This window comes from Leptonychotes weddellii, chromosome 1 (assembly GCF_054177405.1).
Source record: "Leptonychotes weddellii isolate Sample4059 chromosome 1, ASM5417740v2, whole genome shotgun sequence".
Taxonomy (NCBI): domain Eukaryota; kingdom Metazoa; phylum Chordata; class Mammalia; order Carnivora; family Phocidae; genus Leptonychotes; species Leptonychotes weddellii.
Window position 1 is genome coordinate 15,021,954 of NC_138369.1, and position 13,197 is coordinate 15,035,150.

The window sequence follows — 13,197 nt, forward strand, 5'->3', positions numbered from 1 at the left end:
GTCATAGCAGAATACACTTGTTTTCAGATGTGCAAGGACTCCCAAAATTTTCTTTCCTTATACCTTTATTGAAGCTGTTAACTTGGCAGATGAAAATAAAAAATGAGGAAAATAAGAAATGGCTGAACTAACCTAGTAGTCCAATAAAAAGTCTCATGTTACCTGTACAGTAGGAACTCTGTTTTACCCTGGAAAGTAGCCAGCCCAAATTTGAACACAGATTTGATGGGATCCAAGAAAAATTCATTCGGGAACGGGAATGGATAGATTCCAAGCACCAGGTAAAATGAAGAAGCTGGAAGATAGTTGGAATACAGTGAAGAAATCATAGAACTTTTTACAAGGGGCAAGGGAATTAGAATTCCTATGCAAAGCAGAAAAACTATATGCAAAAAGTTGTAAGCAAATATAAATCAAACACATAAGTGGCACAAGTATAAGTAATTGGTGGCTACTAAATAGAGATAATGTATTTGTGCCTAATGTATAAAGAATATCCTTCTTTGAATGGCCCAAGGATAGTGGCTTTGGAAGCACAAGGAAGAAAATGGAATTCTGGTCCTGTAAATATTTTAAAGTTACAAAGGTAACTGATAGAAGGAACTGAAAATAGTAATTTAAATATAAAAAGGTTGGGCCTTGGAAGGGGGTGGTAGGGAGTGGTATAAGTAAACTAAATCTGCTATAGAATTATGGGCATGCTCAATGAGGTTGGTGACAACCAGAACTGTAGAGATTTCTCCTGGATAGGAAGACTGGGAGGCTGGGGAGGGACGGGGTGGCAGGTATTGTTCCTTTTCATCGAAGTGCTTTTTATAAACCATTTGATTTTCTTTGTTATTGGTAATTGGGATAGGTTAAGAACTCATTGATTCCCAATAAACAAGTGTTTCCTGAGTGTCTTCCGTTATTTTAACTTTTAGATAGATGCTGAGAGCTGGGGAAAAAAAAATAGTTTGACGTCTACCATAAAATAATTTTAAGATCTCTTTGCCTTTAGTTTCTGCCACCTCCTTTTTTAGAATGGTGAGAGAGGAGATCTAAATTCTTTTTCTCCTATTTCATATTTTCTGATATATCCACTAAAAGTGCCACTTTGATTATCTTGGTCTGTTGAAAAACTTAACGTAACTTCTTCAGACTCCAGCCTGAACTGAACTGCTTCCTGTTGCCCATTTCTCTAACCCATGTGTTTGAATTTTGTCTCCTCAAACCTCCTGTAAGCATCTCTGCCCTTCAGAACCCTCTGCAAACTCTCAGAAGACCTCTTGTCCTTCCTTTTTTTATTTTTTATTTTTTTAAACCTTCCTCAGATTAGCTGTATCTGGCCTCTTCCTGCATCCCCTAGAGGCCTGAAAGATCTTGGTGCCTGTCTGGGTTCTGGAGGAGAATGTGGGTATGCCGTGACAGAGGATAGTGTTAGCATGTAGGACCTAGTCCTGGTGCTGGCATTGTGCCAAGTGCTCGCTTATGGCAGAAAAGGAAATTGTTTCAAATCTCTGTCCTCAAGGAGCTTCCATTTCTGATGGAGTTTTATATAAACAGAAAGGTTATAAAAATAGCGTTATATGTTTTAAGCATAGCTACCTAAGGCCAACAATCAGTAGTTCTGCTTTGAAATATGTTCTTGGAGTCTGTGGCTTTATCAGTAAAATATGCTAGCCTCTGAGGTGTCCTCTAGAGAAGAGTGGGAACATGAATGATACTGCCAAGATAGTGTTTGGTATTCTCTCTTATATGCCTCCTTACAGTAGCAGTAGCTACAAGAGGCAGAGCATTATTTGAAATCATTTTTTGGACAAGATGGGCTTGTGGCTGCATGAACATGGTAGGAGATTTGGCTTTTAATCCTACAATGTGCAGTTCATTGGATGACAGCTCCTGTCTGCATTTCTTTTGGTTTGGTTACTGGATATGACCTTGGTTCTTAAAAATGGTGGTCATCCTGCTTTATGGCACCCCCTGGAAAACTCTTAGAATTCTAGTAGGGGCTTAACCAGCCTTTTGTACTAAGTACTTTCCAGAGGTTTTTCATTAAAATGCACACCCTAAAATATAGGCTGGGATTTACTCCATGATACTGTAGAGGTGATGGATGGATGAGGTACAGATAGAGTGGACCTGGCCATGAGTTGATGTTGGAGCTGGGTGATGGGTACATGGTTTTCATCATACTCTTCACTTTTGTAGATGTTTGGAATTTTTCATAATAAAGTACCCTCGTGGTCAGGGATGGATGACTCATATTTTTGCTTTATTGTATTTCCATAAATAACTTATTTAGTGAGGTCTTTGGGTTTCTTGGTATTTATTTTAATGATCAAAGACAGACTGAGTTAAGGTTAGACAAGAGAAATCTTCAAATTTAGCCAGATTTTTAAAAGCATGAATAGCAGGGGTGCCTTGATTACAACTCAGCCCACCCTCCATGGAGACCTATAAAGAAAAAGTGAAAGGAAGCAAAGTTACGATCAGGAGCCAGAGAGCTGGCCTTCTAGAAGCTGAGAATATGTAGATGTGAAGTATGGGAGAAGTGAAGGCCCACCACTTAAATTAGACTGTAGGGGTGAGCCTTGCCTAAAGTCAGAGGCCTGCTGGGACCCCACTATCACCACCACTGCTGCTGATTTTGTCCCATTCTAGGGTGATGTTCACCTATTCCTTTGTCTCTGTGATTTGACCTTGTTTCTTCCTCTTATGCCTTTTAGTACTTTTTCGCCTCACCCCCCTACCCTCCAAGACCTGAATTCATCCATCTTGATCTCCTTAGGCTAGCTTTCCTATATCAATCATGTCCCTTTCTACCCCAGACCCAGAAGCTCACCCACAATTCACTCCTTTCCTTCATCTCTGCTGTTTAGTGAATTACCACTAGCGTTTGTTAACAAATGTGATTGGACCACGAAGTGGCTTAACACAGGCTGAGGCATGGAGACCCATTCGTGTAGCCTTAAAAATTTTCAGGCAGTTGGCAAGTAAGAATTCTAAATAAAAATTGAAACTACCACCTGTATTTTTTCAGGCCGTTGATGCTCACTGCCATCAGCTGCATCCTCCCTATGGCACTGGTAAGTGTGGGAAGGGCTGGTGACAGTTTTGGTGGGCTGCTGGATTTCTTTTTTCTGGGGGAAAGATCTATTTGCAAGCCGTGTTATTAACTTGTCCCCGAGGGCTGGACAGCTTGAACCAGCTATAGGAGACTAAAAAGAGGAAGAAGCAACTGACCATGCCCATGGGTTTCCTTGGGGAACTGTTGTGAAGAGCAGAGGCTATTCACTATGTGCCTTGATCCTTACATAAAATTAGCACGTTCTGTGCATTATTTTGAATAATAATACTATTCAAGTGCTCTGGGATGTCAAATAATAACTGTTAAATTTCCTGAAACTCTTAAAACATTTTTTCCAAAAATGGATATTGGCTGTGTGTTAGAAAGGGTCCAAAATGTTGTATGTACTTATCATTTCCTTCAGTAGCAAGGTTTATCTCACTCTGGTATTTTAAGTTCTTTGTGGTCAGGAGATCAAGAAGTGTTTGTTCCAATGATTAATATAAAATTCTGATAGAGAATTACAAAGAAATTTGTGGCTCTCATTTACTAACAAACTTGAGGTGGACTTGGGGGGACCTGTGATTTTAAAAAATTGTTTTTACCACATTCTGCTTTCTGCTTAGGGACCTAATGGAGAAAATATACACAGTAAAGTTGAAACAGGGTGGGACAGCAAGTCACAGAATTGCTGAAGTATAAGTCAGTAACCAAATTGCTGCTGGAATTACCTTATCTAAGGTCTTGAAATCCTGCTGCTGTCTCCTTGTAGTGAGTGGGTTGGAGGCCATGCAGATTCAGAAGTTTTATCTCATCAAGGTGGTCTCCACTTTAAGTGACAGTTGGATGTTTACACTATTTCATTTCTCTAGTCTCTGAAGCCCTTAGAATATGGAAGGAAGTGCCTCCAGAATATCTAATGAAATGCAGAGGTGGACTTTTATACTGTTAACCAGTGAAGAGCTCCTTGCTGGTGACAGTGGCTAAAACATTCATGTACACTTTATTACATCTCTGTGAGAAAAATCTTAACATCATTGGCCCATATTCTAGATTTCCCACTGGTCCCCACTTCCCATCCCCCAAGCCCTACTTATGAAGTAGGGATAGAATTGTATGCACACTTACTACACTGTTTATAAGAAATCGAAAGAACTTGACTCCCCAGCAGCTGTCTACTCCTTTAGGTATCTGTGCACAAGTGGTAACTACTGAACATGTTTTGAGGGCTTGTATCAGGGAAATAACCTTAAGCGTCTGTCCCAAACATAGATTGTAGAAAATGACAGAAGATTTTTGCCTGCAACCTTGGGGAAATACTGAAGACCAGCAGCAAAGTCCTTTCCGACATGCATGTAGCTAAGGTGTTCCTGAAATAAAGAACTGGAAACCACTCGAGGGTGTTGAGATTATAAATGCAACGGCAAAACAAAGCCAGACTGGATTGGCAACGCAGAACAGTGTTCAGGGTAAATGACAACAGAGGGTGATCCCACAGTTTTTTCAAGCTGGAAGGCAAGCTCCCCAGAGGCTCCTGACCCATTGTTGGTCAGGTTTGATGGTATAGAGAAAGAGGAGAAAAAGGCAGGGAAGATAGGCTGCTCTTGGCTTCTGCTCTTACCACATTTTTTACTCTGGACCACCAGAGACTTAAGGGCATCCTTCAGTCTTTGATGAACTTTATACCACTATTTGTCCTCTCTTCCCCACCTTGATCAGTCACATTCCCTTCCCCAGCTCCCAGGAAAAATAAGAGAGGAGTTTTTTACCTTTGGGGCTTCTGTTCACACTGACCAAGGCTTAAGCACAACTGTGATGCCTCAAAGACAGGCCTGAGAGCTGTGCTTTGTGGAATGGCAACATTTAAGGAGTAGAACATCCATGGGAACACTAAGAAGGCTTGATCTGGGAGGTTGAAAGAGAGCCACAGAGTGTTATAAAGTTATTGCATTACAGACCTGTGTGGAAGTTATATCTGCTTATGCTGAAATTCACATTGTATGATCAATTAACCTTTGGTCAAAACTATGTTAAAACTCTGGAGGGGAATTTTTTATTTTGAGGAGTAAATAAAGGTCAAAGTGATTATTTGATATAGTAGCATAAAGGTCAGCCTTTTGTTTATTGTGACATTTGTTCATGCAAGTTACTACAATTGTGTTAGAAGTACCTCCTGACTTCTATTATGAAAAATTAAAACAGAAGTTTAAGGAATTGTACAGTGGACATCCATACACCTACTGTCAAGATTATACATTTGCTAACCTTTGGCTACATTTGCTTTGTTATGTATCTAGGCATCAACCAATTTTATTTTTATACAGATTTGTTGAAATATTATTTACATGACATTAAATTCACCCATTTTAAAGTGTACGTTAAATGAATTTTAGTAAGTTTATGCAGCTATGTAACCATCACCATAATCTGAGTTATAGAACATTTTCATCATCTGGAAAGTTCCCTTGTGTTCGTTAGTCCCCAGTCACAGCCCCAGGCAACTAGGAATCATCTTTCTTTCCATATGGTTTTACCTTTTCTAGAAACTTCATATAAATGGAATTGTACAATATGTAGTCTTTTGTGTCTGGCTTTTTTCACTGAGCACAATGTTTTTGAGGTTCGTCCATGTCGTATTACATGTCAGTAGTGCTTTCCTTTTTATTGCTGAATGATTTTCCATTGTATGGATATATTACATTTTGTTTATCCATTCATTCATCAGTTGATGGACATTGGGTTGTTTCCAGTTTGGGCTATTATGAAATATGCTGCCATGACCATTCATGTCCAGGGCTTTAAATGGACGTATGTTTTCATTTCTCTTGGATAGATATCTAGGAGTGGGATTGCTAGGTTGTATGGTAAGTGTGTGTTTAATGTTTTAAGAAACTGCCAAACTGTTTTCCAAGGTGAATGCTATTTTAGATTCCTGCCAGCATTATATAAGGGTTCCAGTTTCTCCACGTCTTTGCTAGCACTTGGTATTGATAGTCTTTTGGATTATATTCATTCTAGTGAGTATGAAGTGGTATCTTGCGGTTTTAATTTGCATTTCCCTTATGACTGATGATGTTGAGGATCTTTTCTTTTGCATATTTATTGTTCATACCTTTTTCAGGTGAAGGGTTCAAATCTTTTGCCCATTTTTAAAAATTGGGTTATTTGTCCTATTGAGTTGCATGAGTTCTTTATAGATTCTGAATTAAGTCCTTTGTCAGATACATGATTTGTAATTATTTTCTCCTAGTCTGTGGCTTGTCTCTTCCATTTTCTTAATAATGTCTTTGAAGACTAAAAGTTTAATGAAGTCCAGTTTATCAGTTTTTTCTTTTAAGGGTAGTGCTTTCATTGTGTCTAAGAAATCTTTGCCTAAGCAGGGTTGCAGAGATATTCTTCTAGAAGTCTTAATGGTTTTTAGTTTTACATTTAAATCTGTGAACTATTTTGAGTTAATTTTTGCGTGTTATGAAGTGTCTAAGTTCTGTGGTTTGTTTTTGTATAATGATGTTCGGTTATTCAAGAGCCATTTGTTGAACGTTTCCTCAATTGAATTCATTGGCACCTCTGTATAAAATTAACCGTAAATGTCTGAGTTTACTTCTGGATTTTATTGTTTCATTGATCTCTGTTTCTAAGCCCCTACGTACTTTGCTGTCTTGATTACTGTAGCTTCATAGTAAGTTTTGAAGTCAGATGGTGTAAGTCCTCCAACTTTGCTCTTTCAAGATTGCTCTGGATATTCTGGGTCTTTTACCTTCCACAGATTTTAGGATCAACTTTTAATTTGTGCCTTCTGCCCCCCAAAACCCTGCTTTGATTTTGATTAATTTTGATTGCTGTGTTCGGTCTGGAGCTATGTTGTTCAGTCTGGTGGCTATGACCCTGTGTAGCCGTTGGGCATTTGAAATGTGGCCAGTTTGAATTGGTATATGCTATAATTCTAAAATATATAGTGTACTTTGAAGACTTATATAAAAAAAGGATATGAAATAAAATAGTTCATGAATAACTTTGTGGATTACATGTTAAAATAATATAGGTGTATGTATTAGTCTAAATAAAATATATCATTAAAACACATTTCACCTGTTTTAAATTTTAGTTTTCATTTGTTTGCTGCTGTATAGAAATACTTTTCGTTTGTATATTGACTTTGTATTTTGTTATCTTACTAAATTCATTTACTAGTAGTTTGTATATTTGTTTAGGATTTTCTGAGTAAACAGTCATTTTATCTAGGAATAGAGACAAATTTGCTTCTTCTTTTTCCAATCTTTTATTAATGTATTTTGTCTTTTTTTCCCCCCCTTTGCCTTACTAACTGCCCTGGCTAGGACCTCCTATATAATAATGTTAAATGGTGAGGGTGGTCATCTGTACCATTTTACTGATATAGCATTCACTGTTTCATCATTGAATATAATGCTTTTCATAGATGCCCTGCATCAGATTCAGGCAGTTCACTTTTTGTCCTCATTTGCTGAGAATTTTTATCTTGAATGAATATTGAATTTTGTCAAATGGGTTTTCTGTGATGGAAATGATCATTTTTTCCACCTTTATTTTGTTAATTCAGTGAATTACAATAGGAGCTTTCAAATGTTAAATAATCTTTCCATTCCTGGGATAAACGTCACTTCATACTATATTGTCCTTTTTCTATATTGCTGGATTTAATTTGCTAAAATATTTGGATTTGTGTCTATGTTCATAAAGGATACTGATCTGTAATTTTCTTTTTGTTACATTTTTGTCAGATTTTTGTATCTGAATTATGTTAGTCTCATAAAATTAATTTGGAAGAAGTATTACTTTCTTGAATTTCTGAAAGTGTTTAAGATTAGTGTTGATAAAGTTCACCAGTAAAGAGTTGTGGGCATGGAATGTTGTGAGGAAATTTTTGATTATGAATTCCATGTCTTTAATAGATAGTTATTCAGTTTATTTTTTCCATTTTGTGTCAGTTTTGCTAAGTAGTGTTCAAGGAACTTGTCAGTTTCACCTAAGATACCAGATTTATTAAAATTAGATTATTTATAGCATTCCCTTATTTTTCCTTTTAGTACCTGTTAGGTTTTTAGGGATAGTCCCTTTTTCACCCCGGTTATTGGTAATTTGTATTCCCTTTTTTTCTTAAATGTTCTAGCTAAAGTTTTTATCAACTTTGTTGATCTTCTTAAAGAATCAACTTACAGACTTTATTTTTCAATATTATTTGGATTTATTTATTTCTGTTTGGTTCTTTTTAATTTTTTCCTTTCACTTGCTTTGAGTTTAGTCGTCTTTTTCTAGGGTTTTTGTTTTGTTTTGTTTTTAATTTATTTGACAGAGAGAGGGAACACAAGCAGGGGAGTGGGAGAAGCAGGCTTCCCGCCGAGCAGAGAGCCTGATGTGGGGCTCGATCCCAGGACTCTGGGACCATGACCTGAGCCGAAGGCAGATGCTTAACAACTGAGCCACCCAGGCACCCCTAGTTTTTTTTTTTTTTAAAGATTTATTTATTTATATGAGAGAGTGAGAGGGAGCGCGTGCGTGCAAGCGCACTCTCACACCTGCAGAGGGACGGTTAATGGGGCGGCAGAAGGAGAGAATCCTCAAGCAGACTCCTTGCTGAGTGCAGAACCCAACATGTGGCTTGATCCCAAGATCATGACCTGAGCTGAAACCAAGAGTCGGATGCTTAACCCACGGAACCACCCAGGCGCCCCCCCCCATTTTTTTAAAGATTTATTTATATGGTCTTTTTCTAGTTTCTTAAGGGGACTTTATGTCATTGATTTTTAGATTTTTTTCCTAGGATAAACATTTACAGTTGTAAATTTCCCATGGCATCATGTTAGCATCTCACCAAGTGTTTTTTGTTTTTTTTTTTAAGATTTTATTTATTTATTCATGAGAGACACAGAGAGAGAGAGAAGCAGAGGGAGAAGCAGGCTTCCCGCTAAGCAGGGAGCCCGATGCGGGACTCGATCCCAGGACCCTGGGATCATGACCTGAGCCGAAGGCAGACGCTTAACCATCTGAGCCACCCAGGCGCCCTCACCAAGTTTTATTCTGTGGTATTTTCATTATCATTCAGCTCAAAACATTTTCTAATTTCTTTTGTGATTTCTTCTGTGACACACAGGTTCTACAGAAGTATATTCTTTAATTTCCAAGTATATGCTACAAAAAAGGGCATCCTTGGTAGAGAATAGTTAGTAAGGTGTGTGGGGGTGCTAGAATCACTTGGTCTGTTGCTGGACTCCAGGGCATAGTGGTCCTGATGACTCTTTTACTAAGAGCTTAAGGTTTGTCTCCTCAGTACTGGAAACCAGTGATGGGTTTTAAGCAGGGTGGGAACTGATCCTGGCAAGATGTGAGAGCTCTGTAAGAGCTGTTTAGTATTATTAGTTTTACATCAGGGTTTCAGGAAGGTAATCCTGAGGGATATGGAGTGGAGGGGTTCAGACAATAGTACTGATAGGTTGTTAATTTCTTGATCAAAACTGTCCAGCAAGGGCTTATCTTGATTCTGCTATAAAAGATTCTGTTCTCCACAATTGAAAACATACAGAAGAATGGAAGACTCTCCCCAGTTGTGAACTATCAACTCTAATAGATTTAGAATGGATTGCTGAGCTCTGAGCATTAAACAGTAATGGTGTGAATACTCAGGGAATTCTTTCTTGAGAGAGTTCAGCTGTTTGCACTCTGAGAAAGACAGATTCATCTCCAAGGTTTATCCTGGCCCTCTTGTGGAAGATGGCTTAAATGTTGGTGCCCCTGCACCCCCTCCCACATCCTTTTCTGCCCCTAAATCACTGTTTTTGCTTTCTCTGAGATACTGCTGGGACATGCGTGCACAGTCAAGTTCTCTCTTGGTTTGTTTTTGTTTTTGTTTTTTTTAAGATTTTATTTGGGATGCCTTGGTGGCTTAGTTGATTAAGCATCTGCCTTCAGCTCAGGTCATGATCCCAGAGTCCCGGGATGGAGTCCCACATCGGGCTCCCTGCTCAGCGGGGAGCCTGCTTCTCCCTCTGTCTGCCGCTCCCCCTGCTTGTGCTTGCTCTCTCTCACTCTCTCTCTCTCTCTGACAAATAAAATCTTTAAAAAAAAAAAAATTTATTTTTGCGAGAGAGAGCGAGAGCTTGCGCATGTGATAGCACGAGTAGGGGGAGGGGGTGGGGCAGAGAGAGAAGTAGACTCCCACTGAGCAGGGAGCCCGATGCAGGACTCAATCCCAGAACCCTGGGATCTTGACCCAAGGCGAACGCAAGACGCTCAACCGACTGAGCCACCCAGGTGTCCCCAGTTCTCTCTTGTGACCCCAAATCAAGGATGAGGTGGCCTCCCTGCTGGGACTACTACTTTTTTTTTTTAATTAATTTTTTTAAAAGATTTTATTTGTCAGAGAGAGAGAGAGCATGAGCAGGGGGAGGGGCAGAGGAAGTGGGAGAAGCAGGCTCCCCACTGAGCAAGGAGCCCAATGGGGACTCCATCCCAGGACCCTTAGATCATGACCTGAGCTGAAGGCAGACATTTAACCAACTGAGCCACCCAAGCGTCCCATGGGACTACTTTTTTAGCATAAATTCTTCTAGGTACTCTTCCTCTACCCCTGTGCTCTTTTTGCCGGAGAACCTTTTGGAACCTGACTTCCCTATAGATTCCCTGGTGTCCATTATAGGGCAAGGCACAGTCACACTGCATTTTGTTTAAATTAATAGTCTCTGAGTTCCTTTAGGTTTATAATGGATTACTGAGGGAAACTCCCTGGTTTTCTATGATATACTGTGGACATAATATGGGCCATTTTCACACCTCCATCTGTGAGGTGGAGATCACAGTAGCACTTCCTGCAGAAGGCTGGTGGGAGGTGCATATAGCTGACACATGTGTGCCTCTTATCTTGTATATATTGCTGTATTCTTGGCTGTCGGCACTGAAAGAATAGATTCATATACTCCACTGTCAGTTTCATAAAGTGCTGGACATATCCTCTTTTCACATAATCTCTTCTCACCAAAACTCAACTCTGCTGGGATATTCTGAGTTGGTCATTAGTGGACTTGCAGTCATTAATAAAATTTCTGTTTCAACAGAAGGCCATGTTTTCCATAGGTGGGCTGCATGTGGTGTACAAATTCTGAGGTTTTGTTGCTGCTGTTAAGTGCTGTTCACATCAAAGGATCAGACTAGATAGAGTGGTGAAATTCTTTTTCCTAAGAAAAGTTGAGTTCGATTTTGAAAATCCACAGATTAAGATAAGATGTCACTTAATGATCGGCATCTGTTGAGGGGTCACCCTCTCTCCAGTTCTAGGCTCTGTGGATCTGTGAGAGGCAGCCTGACCCCTGTTTTTAGCTCACAGGCCCCACCTAAGCCATCTGTGGTGAGGAAGAGGGGGGGTGGGGGTGGCTGCTGGACATGGTCAGGACTCCTCTGGTTTCCCAGGTGGTTTAGTGCCTTTGTCAGGACCTAATAGCCACTGCATGCCAAGACATTTAGAAGTCAGGACAGAAAATGGTGTAGGGCTGATTGGACCCCATTAGGTAAGAAGTGATAGAAAAGGCTCCAGTGAGGAGGTCATCCCAAACAGTATCACTATCAGATTTTAAAAAAAAAACAAAAAACTGTAGTCAGAAGTTATATTCAAAGCAGTTATTTAACTTTAAACCATTATGTTTTGTCTCTGTTTTCATTTTGTAATAGTGGTTTGCTGTGGATAAATAGTTTTGTTAGGGCTACAGTTAGAAGAAATGTCAGTTACAATTCAGGAATCCTAGACCTAAAGTCTCCATGGTCCTCAAGAGGAAAATACTACAGCAACATGTATGAGTCAGATGGCTGTTACCTTGCATGGAAGGGATGTGGGGACCCCCACCCTTAGTGAAATGTGTTATCTTGAGACCTTGGTTTTCTCCAGATGTACCTGGGCTGTAGGATAAAAAGGCATTCACTCACTGCACAGCCTTTGACACTGATTATGCACTGGGACATGCCCTTGTTTAGTAAGTGTGCGCCTGTCTCCTCTCAGGAGTAAATTGAGCTCTAAGGGCAGGGATTACATGTTGGTCACTGTGTCTTTCCCTCTGCAGTTCTTATCTGTGGACCAACTGCCTTAGAATTCCTTGGTAGCTCCTGTTTAAAGACTCAGTCCAGTGGGCAGAGAGTACCAAGGTTCTGTGTGTTCTCTTGGCTCCCTGGCCTGAAGTGTGCTCCTTGTTTCTCCTTGATTCAGTAGCACCCTCGTGCTATGTAGTGCTCTCCCTAGGAAGCCTGATCTAGACCTCTAAACACAACCCTGTCTTTTGTGGCTCTACTCTAGTCTTGACAACCTCAGGGTGTTCCTTTTTGTTACTAGTCTGCCTAATCTGCTTCCCCTCTCCCCTCTCCACCCTTTTTAAGAGAGAGAGCATGCGTGTGCAGGAGCCCAGGACGGGCAGAGGGGGAGAGAGAATCCCAAGCAGACTCTCCAGTCAGCGCAGAGCCCAACGCGGGGCTCTTTCTCACAACCATGAGATCATGACCTGAGCTGTAATCAAGAGTTCAAACGTTTAACTGACTGTGAGCCACCCAGGCGCCCTAGTCTTCTTTCCCTATTAACAACGTTGTGGCTATAACATGTACATGCTATCTTACTACTGGCTTCTTTAGCCTGACATTAGAATGTGAACTTCCTATGTCAATAAAGTTATTTCTGTAACATCCTTTTCAATGACTGCATACTAAATCATTGCATAGACCTATCATAGATTATTTACCTAGTTCCTTTTCGTTGGACATTTAGTAATTTTTAATTTTTTACTCTTGTAAAACACTGTGGTACACGTATCCTCTATGATTTCCTCAGAAAAATTTACAGAAGTAGAATTGCTAGCTCAGAGCACCTTCTGAGGCTTTTTGATAGCCACAACCAGTGTGCTTTAAAATGTAGGGGCCCCAAAAGCTGTCCATAGTCTTTTTTATTATTATTATTCATTTATTTGACAGAGAGAAAAAGCAGGGGGAGCGGCAGGCAGCAGGAGAGGGAGAAGCAGGCTCCCCCGCAAGCTAGGTGCTCCTGTCCATAGGCTTTTAAATCATACTTGCAATCAGGGCTCATTGGTTACCAGGAATTTGGAGGTTTTAAGCAGGGGTGTTTTGATTTGCTGGATTTATAC

The 13,197-nt window shown here is 40.0% G+C and overlaps 1 protein-coding gene across 3 annotated transcripts in view; it reads left to right on the forward strand.

Annotated features, from left to right (window-relative positions):
- Nucleotides 1-13,197, forward strand: part of ARIH2 (ariadne RBR E3 ubiquitin protein ligase 2) — a 47,661-nt gene that overhangs the window by 16,946 nt on the left and 17,518 nt on the right. The window contains exon 2 of one of the 3 annotated variants that reach the window (XM_081817193.1): nt 3,023-3,068. The exons of the other annotated variants lie outside the window; for them this stretch is intronic. Within the exon in view, the coding sequence (XP_081673319.1) occupies nt 3,030-3,068 (39 nt within the window). The 5' untranslated portion in view covers nt 3,023-3,029. The remainder of the gene's footprint in view (nt 1-3,022; nt 3,069-13,197) is intronic. 3 annotated transcript variants of the gene reach the window in all.